Source organism: Dermacentor andersoni, chromosome 5, assembly GCF_023375885.2.
Source record: "Dermacentor andersoni chromosome 5, qqDerAnde1_hic_scaffold, whole genome shotgun sequence".
In the NCBI taxonomy this organism is placed as follows: Eukaryota; Metazoa; Arthropoda; class Arachnida; order Ixodida; family Ixodidae; genus Dermacentor; species Dermacentor andersoni.
In genome coordinates this window covers 180,643,075-180,658,253 of record NC_092818.1, presented here as the reverse complement: position 1 = coordinate 180,658,253, position 15,179 = coordinate 180,643,075, and the positions used below count along the sequence as shown (strand labels likewise).

The 15,179-nt window shown below is 46.6% G+C and overlaps 1 protein-coding gene and 1 long non-coding RNA gene across 2 annotated transcripts in view; one reads left to right on the top strand and one right to left on the bottom strand.

The window, feature by feature from the left end:
• The window catches only part of D12 (YEATS domain containing 2 homolog D12), a 34,986-nt gene extending 26,402 nt beyond the window's left edge, over positions 1 to 8,584 (top strand). Inside the window, exons 14-17 of the mRNA XM_055071381.1 lie at positions 657 to 976; positions 1,628 to 1,702; positions 2,205 to 2,278; positions 8,385 to 8,584. Coding sequence (XP_054927356.1) covers positions 657 to 976; positions 1,628 to 1,702; positions 2,205 to 2,278; positions 8,385 to 8,517 — 602 coding nt within the window. The 3' untranslated portion in view covers positions 8,518 to 8,584. The remainder of the gene's footprint in view (positions 1 to 656; positions 977 to 1,627; positions 1,703 to 2,204; positions 2,279 to 8,384) is intronic.
• LOC129385166 (uncharacterized) overlaps positions 1 to 15,179 on the bottom strand; it is a 67,200-nt gene that overhangs the window by 11,711 nt on the left and 40,310 nt on the right. The window lies entirely within an intron of this gene.

Here is a 15,179-nt window from a genome sequence, read left to right as displayed (position 1 = left end):
TATCAGTACACATCTAGGCAGAACAGTTAATTGAAAAAAGGAAAATAAAAAGAAAACAATTGCCCAAGGATGGCAATATAAGAAGGAAGCTGATATGGCACAAGGTTGTGACAGACTGTTGTTAAACACTCACTTCTTGAAGAGCACATTTGTGTGTCTGCACTATTATACTCTCTCTTTTTCTGTTTCCACTGTGTGCTTCTAACCCTCGGTGCAGTTCACCAAGACTCGTTTCTGCTGATGAACCAGCCAGCCATGCCAAATTTTGAAAAGCTGTACAGTGTGGGAACAGAGAACAAGCTGATCAGATGACGTTCTATGCTGTGCATTGTAAATTCTGCCTTTTTATGGCGTGTTCCACACTGCAATTGAGCGCACTGTACGATAAAGCTGAAGTGTCTACCCAAATGTGCCTCCTTTGCTTAATCTCGCCCACCTTTTCTTTTAGCTCACAGAGCTGACGACGCACAGCAGTGATTGTTGTCTGATATGTTCACCCAGGGAAAGTGGAAGCCATTACACTTGTGTGCCATTCCCTCTGCCTTTCTGTCCTGTGTTCCAGGACTGTGCAATTAACCATTCCGTTACCTTGAGCCCCAGGTATCAACCCAAATGTGTCACTTACATAATAACTCCTGCATTTTCCTTGCTCACAGCTACAGATGCTGATGCATGCAACAGCTACTCAGAGCCAAGTGAGCTGGTCTCACGGCTTGCCAATGCTGCATGCACCACGGAAGGTGCCCAGGACGACACAGGCAATGTTGAGGAAGAGGTGGATGTGATGGGGCAGGAAGCTGAACTCTGTAGTACTCTTGGGTCAAAGGAAGCTGGAGCAACCTTGCTAAAGCCAAATGGTCGCACGAATACTATGTTGAAATGTGACTCCTCACCAGAAAAGTGCTTGCCACGCAAGGCGAAAATTCACTTGCCACTGTCTCCAAGGGCTGCCTTCATCCGAGAGGCTGCCTCTGAGGTAATCATCTCCATCTGTTTCTGGTTTGTCCTGATCTGCATATGCACTCATAAGGGGAGCTACAGTGGACCTGTTGATGACATTTACAACTGAAGGATTTTGCCATAACTCATTCACCCACAGCAACAGTCGATCAGCTGAAGTACCGTATTCTTGCACACATAGCCCACGCATGCACATATCCTGTTTTCCAATTTTCTTGTTTGCTTTATAGTCAACTAAGTCACCAGTTCAATTAAAAGTACTGGGTAGCTGGCATTGAATCTATAGGTGAACCTTTGCTACAAACAGCTAATGCCTGCACAGACACTTAAGCTCACAAAAAGTTATAATACTATATACTTTGTTGCTTGGCACACCATTATTCAGCATAAAATAGTTGTGTTTGGCCTATGTACTGCATGGAAGAGTATGCATTCTGAGTTCTGTCAGAATCATTGGGTTATGAATATCATAAGGTGTTATGCTGGTGGCGCCCATACAAATCGAATTAAAAATTAGAGCATTAGGTGCACTTTTTTTGTGTCCATGTGAATGTGTGTGCATGGTTTTCAGGAGCATGTGTTTGACATTGAAAAGTGCTGCAGGCAGTTTCTTCTTCGCTGTTTCTTCACGTGGTGCATTTCTGAGATTGTGCTTTCTTTCTAACAGGTTGGTGTCCACCTCAGCAGCTGTGAATTAGAGCCACGAATTGACGTACCTGTTGTGGAGGAAATGATAGTCTCTGTAAGTGTGCCCCATACTTTTTGGTGCAATTTGTTACAAAATTTATTGCCATGTGCCTGCCCATTCTCATAAAAGCAAAAACTCTAGAGATGCACAGCTATGTTCCTTCTTAATTTTAAAGGAAATGTAACTGATAAGAAGGCTGATGTAAGTACTACATTTCGCCACTTGCTGGGAAGTGCTTGATATGACACATTAGGCATGCATATGGGTGCATTATATATGTATAACTACAAAAGTAAGTGTTTTTGGCAACTGTATCAGTTTTTAGGAAGTGCATAGTGCATAACAAATATGCTTCGATTTTCGATGTTTTGGCCTAAACCAAAAAATAAAAATAATAAAAATAAATTTGTTGCATCTTTGATATACTTATTTATATATACACATGCTGGTCTTTTTGTCATATCTCAGCTGTAATTGATGATGAAGTACAGATGACCAACTGCATAAATGATTGTTTATGTATTGGAATTTTGCATGAATAATATATAACTTGCAGGCTTGCAAAAACTTTGCCACAAAATTGATGAGGAGTGCAGTGAACATGGCCTTCAAGAGAGTTTGCAATGAAAGGTGAGTACTATATTTGCCCTAGTGATGTAATTAAGCCTCTAGTACATGTGCCTTACACATTCCTAAATGTAACCTAGACATGTCAGCTTAAAAGGCAGCCAATTTTGGGGTGTTTGAGAAAGCAACATTAAATGTAGCTTAATCATGTTAGCCATGTGCCCATTTTGTACAAGGCTACTGTTCTTGATGAGCACTTTTCACTTCATTCTAATATTTACCCCATCTGTTCTTTGATTTGTGGCTTTAAAGTCATGCCTTGTTTATGCCTTTTTCTTGATATCACTTCCTTTTTTCATCAACTTCAAAAATCATTTGCCTGTTGCTGTGATTTTGAAGTGGTAGCTTAATGGTATATTACTAAATTCTTGAATACACTTTTGACTTGGATACTCAATACAAATTAATTCAGTCAAGAATAAGCACTCTTTAATTACACTAGAACCCCTTTCATACATTTTGGAAAAAGTCGCGAGAAAAAAAACGTACTAACCGGGAAACGTACAATCCGTAGTAACAAAAAAATTTGACAGACTCAACTATTGTTGACATCTACGTAATGCGAATCGTTGCGGAACGAGACGTCAACGCGAATCGAGCTAGTGGTGCTCCGGCGTTCCGAGACGCGTTTTGTTGTTTTCATATTGTGTGGTGTTTATAGAGTGTGATGGGAAACCAAAACGAAGTCGAGCTGGTGGGCGACGCCGGATGCCGACGAAATGTAACATGATGCCTACATCACGCCACCTGCAGCAGGGAATGGCAGCGCGTTTGAATTATGGCCTACTGAAAACATGAATTACGCTACCAACGGCACTACACTCTCAGACAAAGGTACACTCTGTGGGGTGTGTATCTGCCACACAACAATAATCGTCATCTGCCTTGCTTCCGTTTCCTTTCTTGAAAACGCCGTGCCCACTACTTTCCTGTCAGGAATGCCATGTCATGATGATAATGCACATGCCATTCGTTACTGGGAAGTACCGTGCTTGCAGTGTTAAAGGAAGGAAATGCAGGCAAGACAGATGAAGTTTATTGTTCTGTGGCAAGATATAACCCAAACGGTGTAATTTTGTTTTACAGTGTAGACACCATGCGCTGTAAAACAGATGCTTATCGCTATAGGTTTGGCGGCGATAGTTGTGAATGCGGCATGCAATGACCCGGGCAGAGAATTGATGGTACCGGAATAGGAAACTGTGCATACCGTTGTCTTCACGTGAGATGAATCTCGATCATGCACGCCTCACACCTTTTCTTGTTCACATGGGATCTAGCAGCCGGAAAACGTTTATGGTCGCAGTCTGCAGCAGGGAAGGGTAGCGCATTTTGGTTATCGCCTATTAAAAGCATGCGCTACGCTTCCGACAGCACCACGCGATGTGAAACAGACAGGCGAAGATGTTTATCGCTATAGGATTGGCGGTGATAGCTGTGAATGCTGCATGCGATGACTCCAGAGAAGATTTCCTGTTATGGAAATGAGAAACTGAGCGTGCACCATCGCTTTCACGTAAAATGGGCAGATGCATATTGCGGTGAAGCTGCCACGGCGGCCAGCTATATATTAACACGTGGACTTGTTTACCTTTCACGTGTGAGCGCTTTTCACCATCTAACAAATGTTATCGCTCAGCACAGGACGCGCCCACATGTGTCAGAAGTTTCTGGAATGTTATCGACAGTTCTATCTGCTGTCTGTTGTCACCGAACCATGTGCAATGTGATTTCACGTCTGTGCGACACGAATGGTGTAGAACTTTCTGGAAGACATGCAGGCACCAGCAGTTATTCTGAAACGTTCAATGGCTGATCTATAAAAGCTGACGCGCTTGACCCACCTATCAGAGAGAGAGAGAGAGAACATTATTCGTCAGAGTGAGGAGCTAATTCATGGGCTCGTCAGGAAGGTCAGATGGCTGCAAGGCGATGCGTGACGGCGACCTCTTCGGCTCGCTCCACGGCTCAGAGTTGCACGTCCGGGCTGGAGCTAAGCAGCACTTCCTCCCACGATGAAGGTAAGGGAGAGGCCAGAAGATCGGAGGGAGCGGAGTCCTCCTCACAGTCCCGGATGATGTGACTTAGCGAAGCTAGCTCGCCGCACAGGTGACAGTACGGACAGCACAGGTGACAGGAGATGGGAGCTATGTGGGAAAACAACGTATCAAGGGACGCGTGAGAGTCACGCATCCCCACAAACTTTGTTACCTCAGCACAGCAGCCCGATGCGCCACCCATTCGGCCACGGATTACCCAGTGTCTCAGTGAAGTGGGAAAATGGCTCGATACAAACATAGTAGATAGTTGGCCGCCTGAAAGCGCGTGAAGTACCCTAAGAATGCTAACGCATTAAAAACGTTTTGGACCCTACACGAGGCCCCACTTAAAAAAAAACGCTTCCCCTTCCAGTCTGTGAAGATGGTCGAACAGCGAAGCGGCATAAGTTACACCGACTGTTACACCATACAAGTCAAACCTCGCAAGCAGTCTATATTGTAAATCTCGGGCGCGCACTTCAGGATCGGCCTCCCGGCGCTGCCATCTAAACTCACACAGCTTGGGGTTGGCCCTATGACGACAAGCCCGCTCACAAGCCAACTCTCGCTGACGCTCGCAGTAGGCAGCTTCTTCCTCAGGAGTACACACTACTTGTGGTCGTCCCATAGTTGAAGCTGGGATGGAATGTGCACAACCACTAATCCAAAGCTCCACATATTGGGCGCAAGGCCCACCACTAGAGATGCAGGCGCTGCAATCGTTTTGATGATTGGTTTGACAATTGACGCCTATGTGTTTCTTAATGAGGTTACACGCACGTTTGGCTGTGACAGAAATATTTACGTCAGTGACGGTATGCCCGCAGTCCGCCGTTGTCGCTTGCGTTCGATGTCTCAAGTTTGCTCGGTGGCATGGTTAGCAGCGTCCGCCCGGCATTGCCGCTTGCGATTCTTCAGACAATGAATGAACCATGCCCCCTTAAGCAATGGCTCATACCGCCGTAAACACGGCCGCCCCATTACTACGACAGAAGTGAAATTCTACGCTGGAATGACGAGCAGCAATGGAGCCAGCTGTGGAAGAAGACGACAACGACGAACGCAGAAGCAATGGCACGAGTGCGTTCGCGCGGTATATAGCGCTGAAGGGTGCGAATGAGCCAGCTGTGAAAGAAGACAACGCTCGAGCCATTGCTGATGATGATAGTTTTAGCGAAGTCCAACAACTACGGCACAGGGTCTGCATGAACAGCTTCGGTGTAAAAAAGTAGCAGTTTCGCTCGAAAGGCGAAGCGTCGATTGTGATAGGAAAATTGTAGTAGACAGTGTAGTGTCCACCGACGCCTTAAAGCGGGGACACTGGGGTTGGCGCTCTCAACCGGCGCCTTGGTGCTGGCTGCGAAAGACGACGAAAATAAAGTAAATAAATAACTACGCGTGACGTGCTTGCACATCGAGCATGCGCAAGTTGGTTCCAGAAGCCTGCTATGCTGGTCCTCTTGTTCTGACGCTTTGCTGCAACCCCTCGGTTCCTGACAGGTGACCTGGATATGATTCGAACACAACCTTCCGATTTGGAGTCTCCTCTAGAGCCTTCTAGAACCAAAGTGTGCGTGCTGTGCTTGCACATTGAGCACACGCCGCCCAACTCTATTTTCCTGGTCTTTCGCAACCAGCACCATGGCAGTAGCTCTCAACCGGGACCAAGGCGCCGATTGAAAGCACCGACCTTACTGTCCTCATGCTGCAGCATCGGTGGATGCTACAACAGCAATAAGAATAAGGGTATTAGTTTTATCGACCATAAAAAATTTTAAACATTCACTTTATTACTAACTAAATTAACAGGCATGGTATCACGCAGGCACAAGCAAACATGAACACATCTCACTTGACAATCGCGGAAATTCGCTGAAGCGAGGAAGTGCGGCAGCAGCAGCGGGTGAATTGACCTTCGTACTGCCTCTCGGCTTCAACACGAACTAAGCGGCGAAAACACAGCGCACACGGAGCTATCAGGACTCGGCGCCCTCTGTCCCCATTGCAGATCACTTTCAAGATAGGGCCTGCGTGTCTGCGCTGCAAGCAGCAGCTGCTGGAGTAGAACGCCTCCTCCCCCGGTGCTTTGTGCGCGTTGGTAGACTGCGCGCTTCCTCCCCGCTTTCCACCCTTGCACGCGCGAGATTGAGCCCCCATCATCGGCTTTCATTTCACACACAGCATACGGTGCGCAGCGACAATGTTATCACCCTTGACCTTTATACGGAACATCACGGCGGCAGAAATGCGCCTGAAGTGTCCGTATAATTCCTATCGCAATAATATAAAACATACTGTTTCTTGGTCATTGTCCATTCTTTCTTTCTTAATAACCCCACCCTAGCTTTTAAATTATGTATATATTTTATGTAACAGTGCACCATGAAGCTCTCATTCTTAAATATAATACCCCTGTCACACGGGCACTCGAAAGTCTTTTGAGCAAAAAGACTTCTCCCAAAAAAGGGTTTTGCTTGCAGACACACAACAGAGAGTGATCTCTTTTTCAGAAGCGGTCTTTACTGGAAGCAGAGTTCGTTGATCTCTCTTACGGCCGAAAAGGAATAGCGTCGAAACCAGTGGGTGCCAGCAATTATCGTATATTAAGGAAACTAAGCAAAAGCGTACTTTTCTGTTGCCTAGGCTCATTGTAAAAAACAATTTATGTCTCGCAGAAAGTGTTGTAAACGCAGTAATGCTCATTTTCTTCTGCACCCTCATAAGGAGGTCAAATGTGTCTCAAAAGCAGGTTGAATTCTCTCTAAACTACTGCAATAAACTTTTAGATTAACGTGCCTTAATCTGGTATTGTTAAAATTTATTTGAAGACCGTGTAATCACTTTATAGCAAAGTTGCTTCTGTCAACACTTTTGGCACAAGCTTCGTGCAGACCTTGCGCATTTGCAGATCCTCGGTCACTATCCCATGTACCGCAAATGTAGACATGTGTATGGTAGAAGCCTCGCCACATTTGCTGACCGGTTTTACCACACTTTTATATTAAAGCAACTTTTCACTTTATATTTCGAGATAAATCAGTTTAGTTTGGCCGATTTTGTTTCGAATGCTAGCGCCGCGTTTTGTGTATAGCGTATCCAGAAGGAAACACTCAAAAGAGATTGTTGGTGCTGTGTGTCTGCCGCGTGACGCCTCTTCAGTAAAAAGTCTTTTAACTTGGTAAAAGAGCGCTTACATAAGAGTTTTTGCGGGCTCGTGTGACAGAGGTATAAATTAAAGAGTGAAATTATGGAGTTTTAGTGCACCAGAAAAGACTAAAGTCTCTGTAGTAACTTAAGTATAGCCATTCATTTTTTACCTATGCCACCTCCTCTCCTGCATTTTTCAATGATAGCTGCAATTACGGAACAGCGAAAGCCATTCTTAATGTCCTAAAGTCCACCTGATCCATCGGTCACAAAGCACACTGACTCTCACTGAAAGTGACGCCTATTAAGGATTTGGCTGCATAATAAAGGAGTGTTCTGCATACCGAGATGCATCAATAAAGGAACAGACATCCCATGCTGCATACAAAAAACCACAGGGTGAAAGAATGCTTGTTGTGGTGGAGGGCACTCACTATGGGGACGATGCTCGCCACTCAAACTTCCCTGTGGACACTTTTCACAGAACTGCGGATGTCATTTTAGTTATTCTAAGAACTTTACAGGAGACAGCTGCATTAATTGCTCTCAAAGGCCAACCATCACCATGGTGCTCTCTTTATTTTGAACAAGGTTACTGGAGCTTCTGTGTGATGCATGCATGTCAGTTTGTTGCAGTAGCAAATCACTGCTTGCAGCAGCTTTACTTGAATAAAAAAAAGGGGGAGGGGGTGTCGAATTAAGTTCTTTGTATGTTTTTCTTGCCAAAAATGTTAGTGGCAGTAGCAGGCAGTAATGTTAAAGCATGATTGATTGACATTCCTGGCATATTGGCTTTGCCTTGCACATTATAGAGGCCAGGTTTATTCGTTTTGATAGCGTGAAAATCGCGATTGCTGCATTAGTAATCTATTCCCAAAGAAGTTACAGTGCAGTGACAGCTGACTCCTTTGTCTTACTCACAGGATACCATCAGTAGTGACATTGGAGGACACGTACCGTGGTATACTGGACCTCAAGGAGTGCAGTTTCCTGACAAACGAGAACCTTGGCATCGAATCGACTAGGGAAGGCAACTGCGATGACACTCATGTCTAGCAGCTGCACATTCAGCCATCATGTCGAGCTGCATGCTCATGTGATTAAAGGCTATATCAATTGTTAATACTGGTGAGGTAATTTCCTTGGTTCACATGCTCACTGAAAACGCTGTCAATGGGCAGGAGAGAACAGTCCCGCACATTTGCAATTTCTTGTGCATAATGTTTTAGTAAATTTGAGAATTAATATTCAGGTTCACTAGTGACATTTTATCTCATAGCTTATGCTTGAGCAGTATACTTACATGATGCAATTTACGTAGGTCAATTTGCCACATTCCGTGCCTTGGCCATTTGTTTTCGAAATGATCCAGCTCTTGTTCAATCAGCATCACACAATACCAAGAGCAGTTTTCTTAATGTTTTTCTAACCATATAAGAGATAGGATGCACCACATTAGACTTTGTTAGCACATTAGCCATATAACTTTTAGAAGTGTGGAGGCTACAAATGCAGTCACATTTAGTAATTTATGCATTGTACTTTCTGTGGTTTCTGCAATGCCTGCATTCTTTTTCACTGTCATGGTATTGCTCATAAATCTCGCGACTGTAACTAGTGCTTGATGAAGTTATCATTCAGTGGTTAAACCAAAATCATAGTGAAATTTCCGTATTCAAACTTATAAATTGAGTTATTTTTCTTTTCTTTTCTATTTTTTATAGACTCCACAAATTCATGCAGACAATTGTGCTGTATGGAGAGACCAATCTCTCTCTAGAGCATCATTTACCCTGAAATGGCATGTGACAGGGTTCAACTTGAGAACAAATGAAGTGATATCGAAAGAGAGAAACAGGGGCTCTTTAATGAAAACTATATATGTTTGTCTGGCGGCATTCCCTGCGAGCTACTTTACGTGAATGCAATGATAAATGAAGTGTGTGCATGATAAATGAAGTGATGCACACACGAGACACAACAGACATGCAACACACAGGAAACAAAGCATACTTGTATTGAATTAATACTTGTGAACGTGTACATGGCACAAGTTCAGTCATGACCTTGACAGTGGATATCCGTAGAAATCCTGTGTAGGCATCCGGCACCGGCGTCCCCGTGAGCAGAAATTCCCATCTATATTTAGGTATACAGAGTCCATTATGAAAGTAATGCGCATGATTTCATTATGACACGACTATCCATGGCAGCGCGGTAAAACCGGTCGGCAAATGTGGCGAGGTTTCTATGCTACACATGTCCACATTTGCGGTACATGGCATAGTGACCGAGGATCTGCAAATGCGCAAGGTCTGCACGAAGCTTGTGCTGAAAGTGTTTACAGAAGATCAGAAAGAACTTCGAGTTTTGAGCTGTCAAAAATTGTTGGATTTGATTCAAAATGAGCTGGACTTTCTTAACTCTGTCTTAACCGGAGACGAATCCTGGATGTTCAAGTACAACCCAGAATCGAAAAGGCAGAACAGCGAGCGGCACACAAAATCATTTCCCCGCCCCAAGAAAGTGGAAATGAGCAAGTCTCGCATCAAAACAATGCTCATTGTCTTCTTTGATGCCCGAGGAATCGTCCATTTTGCGTTTGTACCGCAGAGAGAAATTGTCAACTCGGCCTTTCACCTGGAGGTGCTCAAGAGATTGAAACGCCGGGTCGTGCGCCTGAGGGCTAACACCAAAGACACGGTCAAGCTCCACCATGACAATGCCCCCAGCCACACGTCCTTCATTGTTATCTACTTCCCGGCCCGGAGCAACACCCCGGTAATCCCCCACCCCCCTTACAGTCCTGATTTGGCTCCGTGCGACTTCTTTTTCTTTTTTCCCGACTGAAGAGAGCGCTGTAGGGAAAGCATTGGGAGACCGTGGTAAACATCCAAAAGCATGTTACAGCATTCCTGAGAGACATTCCCGTCAAGGACTTTCAGGGTGCAGTCCAAGCATGGCAGATACATCTGGGCAAGTGTATTGATGCAGGGGGAGAGTATTTTGAAGAATTTTAACCATTTGTACAGGTCTGGTCAATAAATCTATTTTTCCCAGAAAATGCACATTACTTTCATAATGGACCATGTATGTATAAGCCAGGCCTTGCTATATGACATGCGGTATATGCGGGTTATATTGCCACACCATTTTATCACTTAAGTTGTCCATACCTTGTCATACATTGGTGGCGGCATCGAATCCCGGCCATGGCAGCCGCATTTCGATGGGGGCGGAATGCAAAAACGTGTGTACATAAATTTAGGTGCACGTTAAAGAACCCCAGGTGGTCAAAATTTCTGGAGTCCCCACAACCCTGTGCAATGCACACTGTCACATACTAAAGTAAGGAAAGGGAGGAGACTGCATTCTCTGACGTTTGAAAATGAGATGGGGGAATCATTGCAGCAGGGATAATGGAGGCTGACAGACACGCACACAGTCGTGACAGATACTGCCATATATTAAAAATAAGGCGCTTCGCTTAGAACCCTCCATGTTGCACAGAATAGAGGCACGGAGGCATGGATGCCACTCGCAGTGTTCGACACCGTGCGACGGCAGACTGTAGAGAAGGGTATCCCTTGGTCGGTACTGCAGGGTGACGAGTTGTGCCCACTAAGAACTGTTTGCTGCTTGTTTCGTGATTGTACCATCAAAGATTGTCGGCATTCTTTTTATGATGAACAGATACATTTGAACCTGCGCTGTGATAACATGCTCCGTTGTCCTCGATCATTTCATTTTCATTGCCTTAGCACCTCTTTAGCGAATTCTTGTCGAATAATCCGCAATCTGTTTGATACCGCGAAACACGAAATTAGTGGCGTAAAGATCACTCGCCAACAGGCAAAAAGAAAAAAAAAGAACCCTTAAAGGATCACGAAAAAAGTTAGTGATGTTTCACTTCGTGAATGTGGGTGACACTCAAGCGTATGGGTAGCGCACACGACGCTATCGGCCCCCGATATGGGGGCGAGCTCCACCACTGGAAAACCTGGCGCCACCGTCGGCGTGACGTGGCATGAGGGATCATGTGGACACAGCGGCCGCGTCGGCTGCTTCGGAAGCGCCGAAGCGAGCTGAAAACGAAAGTTTAAAGTCCCACCTGCGCCGCCGTTCTGATTAAGTGGTCAGGCTTTACCGTCTTGGGTGTGCGCTTGTGAACATATGAAAGTACTATAATAGGTAGTGGCTGCCTTTGGAGGCGTGCAGCATGGTAGGCTACTGCTCGGTGCCGCAGTGCCGGACGTATGCAACGGAGCCCGGTGTCAGCCTTATACACACGTAGCCGCAGGGCAAGGAGCTGCTTGAAGCTTGGCTGGCGAAACTTAGAACCGGCAGACAGCCATCGGCTACAACTTGGGTATGCACCAAGCACAGACGCGAGGAAGATTTCTGCTACGGCGCCGGGACTGCGCGATACTCGGTGAGCAGCAGAAAACGCGCACTAGCTGAGACGCTCGCCCACTGCCCGGCTAATGTCATTACGCTTTATTAGGTCTATGAACTTGTTGATAGTAGATTCTGGCGAGTTCACTGGAATGGAAAGGGAGCGGTAAGAAGCGCATTAAAAAAAGGCATATGGCATATGGTCATGTTTGTGTTATGAATTAATGCACTGGATTACGGAAAAGAAGCAGAGGCAAATCGCACGCTGAAAAGGCCGATAAACACACAGTGCTACGCAACTTGCGAAATAATATTGAAATGTCCAAGAATTTAGAAGACAAAAAAAGATTCAATCGTCGCGACGGCACATCACAGTCGCCGTAGGCGTCGAAGTCTCTATAATGAAATTATTTTTGAACAGTTCTGATAGCGTCCACGCAACAATGGTTCCTAGTGTGCTGTCAAATGCTCATATGCTGCGACCTAAAGCTCACGGCACGGTGCGAAAACGCGCTCACAGCGAAAGCAAAACATTGTGCGCGGACATGCATACAGACGCGCAGTCGGTCGCTGCATTGAGGCTTCACTCTGTTATGCCCCATTTGGTTATACAGACAGAACATATTTCACATAGCTTACTCTCGGCGTTTGCCTACCTTTCACGCAAGAAGCCGGTTCGGGAGACTCCATCGCGGCGACCGCGCGCAGTGGCGTTCACTGTACGTATTCGGTAAAGAGATAGCGTCTGTAAACGATTCTGTGCTTTCAGTTTGTCCAAGATTATTATACCGGCAGTCAAAAACTTCCTTCGTTTTGAGAGCACCTACATAAATGTCCAGGAGGGCTGCCGCGTGTTGTTTTTATAGAGCGCCGTAAGCGAAACCTATGAGGAGCGCGTCGCATGATCCCTCATGCATACTACGCAAGGGAGGCGCTTCCGACCCTTCCGACAGATGGCGACTCCGTAACTCCTCGCCCCCAATACTACGTTCCATACGTCAACGCTGTGGAAGCTACGCAAGAAGTTCGGTCAAGTTATCACTCCGCGCGTTCCGTCCATGCTTCGCTTCGCGCCAACAGCGTTCGCTCGCGCGAGCATGCACGTGAGGTTCCTTCCGACGGGCTGCAAATAAAAACCCGGAAAGAACAACAAAAGTAAGAATGATCTAAAACAAAGCATTTAGCAGCCGTATACTACAGTGTGTTTGTCTCTAAGGATTAAAACTTGTTTCATTCAATACTGAGCCTCTAAAAAAGGAGTTGCGCACGATTGCGGTAAAAAAAAATTGGAGGACGCTTAAGCGAAGTGGAACGCGACAGCGTTCCCGTCGACCCGCCAAGGGGTGTAAGACAATGGGCTACGGCGCAGCGATCACTTACGAGGCGCCCCGCATCGGACGCGGTGAGCGTCGAGCAACGGAGCGTTCGGCGCGGCAACGAAACGTGCTCCTGAGCAAGCCAAAGAACTCGGTGTCTCGGAGCCCCGGGGAAACGATGCACGCCAGCCAAACGTCGTGATCGGCACGGGCAGAGAGATAGGCAGATATTGATCTAAAGAATGGAAGGACGCTTGATTCTGCAACCCGTGAGGGAGCAAGGAGAAACGTCGTCAGGGGAGAGGAGTCCGGGACGCGACGCGCCTCGCACCTGTCCCCGCACAACCCCAATGCTTACCCAATGCGCGCGTGGCGCGCCACCTGTCGGGGCAGCGCCGTACATTGAGAGGAGGGGGTCTTCTGTGTTTGCCGCAAGATGGCTCTGCGTGTGCGGAAAGCGCTGAAGAAATGTAGCGGAAACGCACTTCGCTACTCGTGTAACTGCGACTTCTGTAAGTTACATGTTTATAATTACCGATATACACCGCAGTATAACTTTCTACGGCTCGTTTCTAAGGCAACACCGCATTCACTAGAGGCGCTTTTGCACCGCTTTGAAGCATCGAACAAAGGGTTTATTTGTTCCGTGGGGTACTCATTTTTTGTTATGCAAAAAACCAGAGACAATTGAGCATGTGTTTTTAGATTGCTGGGGTGGAGTGTTCTTCTGGGACATCTTACAGAGAACCTTGAAAAAAGAGTTGCCATTAAGTCCGCATGGAATCCGTTATCTCACGGTCGAAAACGACGATGGTGTGCCTTTCGATCTGGTTATGCTCCTGGGCCTGTACAGTATATGGCGAACTCGGACTGCTGTACACAATGCGGATATTGACGCTAGAATTTTTGCGAATCGGTCTCCCATTTTGTCGAAGTGCAGAAGGTGCAGTCGTATGTACCAGAGTGGGTTCCAAGATTAGAAATGTTGTTGCAGATGCCGAAATACTGATGACTTGTAGTCAGCAAACAGTTGACGGTTGTCGGTACTATGACCTTGTTAATCTGTTCTTCCGATCTCGTAAACTCTATGAAAAGCAAGGCAATAAAGAAAAAAAACTCGTGGCTGAGTGGTAACGTCTCCGTCACACTCCGGAGACCCTGGTTCAATTCCCACCCAGCCCATCTTGCAAGTTGTTTTTTATTCATGAAGTGCCTGCCTGGATTTATCGCTCACGGCCAACGCCGCGGACGCCGACGCCGACGACACCGGCTTTTCTGCGACACGAGCTCTTTAACGCTGTCGCGTTAAAACATCTAACTATATCCTAGTGCGAACGAAGCCACTGCAAAAAGTCTCTCTAGCCTCCACAGCGTTGACTGTTATGTATGGAACAGTGTGTAGACTTCTACACTGTGCGCATGGCAGATCGTATTCAAGACGGGGCTCGCGCGGCAACCGCCGGATTAGAACGCCCCGTCGTAAGCATTCGCTTACAATCTGAATTACCTAGTATGGTGTCAGCGTGCAGAGGCAAACATGAACACCTCGCACTCGATGACCGCGGACACTCGCTGTTAAAAATTTAGAGGACGCTTAAGCTTCGCCCTTAAGAGTGGAATGCGATAGCATTCAAAGATCCCTGACTGCCTCTCACACTTCCCGGCAACTGCAGGTTATGTAACCATAATGCTTACCGCCAAACGCTGGCGGCGAACGCTGTGCACGAAGGCGAGCTTTCTCGTAGAAACGCGGCCTCTTGCGTGGGCATAGAGGCACAGAGGAGTAATCAGCTTCTGCGTCTCAACCGAACACTGTGGGGATGCGCGACTCTCGCGCGTCCCCTGATGTTTTTCCCGCATAGCGCATCCCCTGCTATGCTGTTTTCCCGCACGGCTCGCGTGGCCCGCGGCGCTCGGAGTGGTACAAGCGCGGTGCGAGAGATGGCGCGACCGTCACACCGCGGCGGGGTTACTCGGGCGCCGAGGGACAAGGGGCTGTCTCTTTTC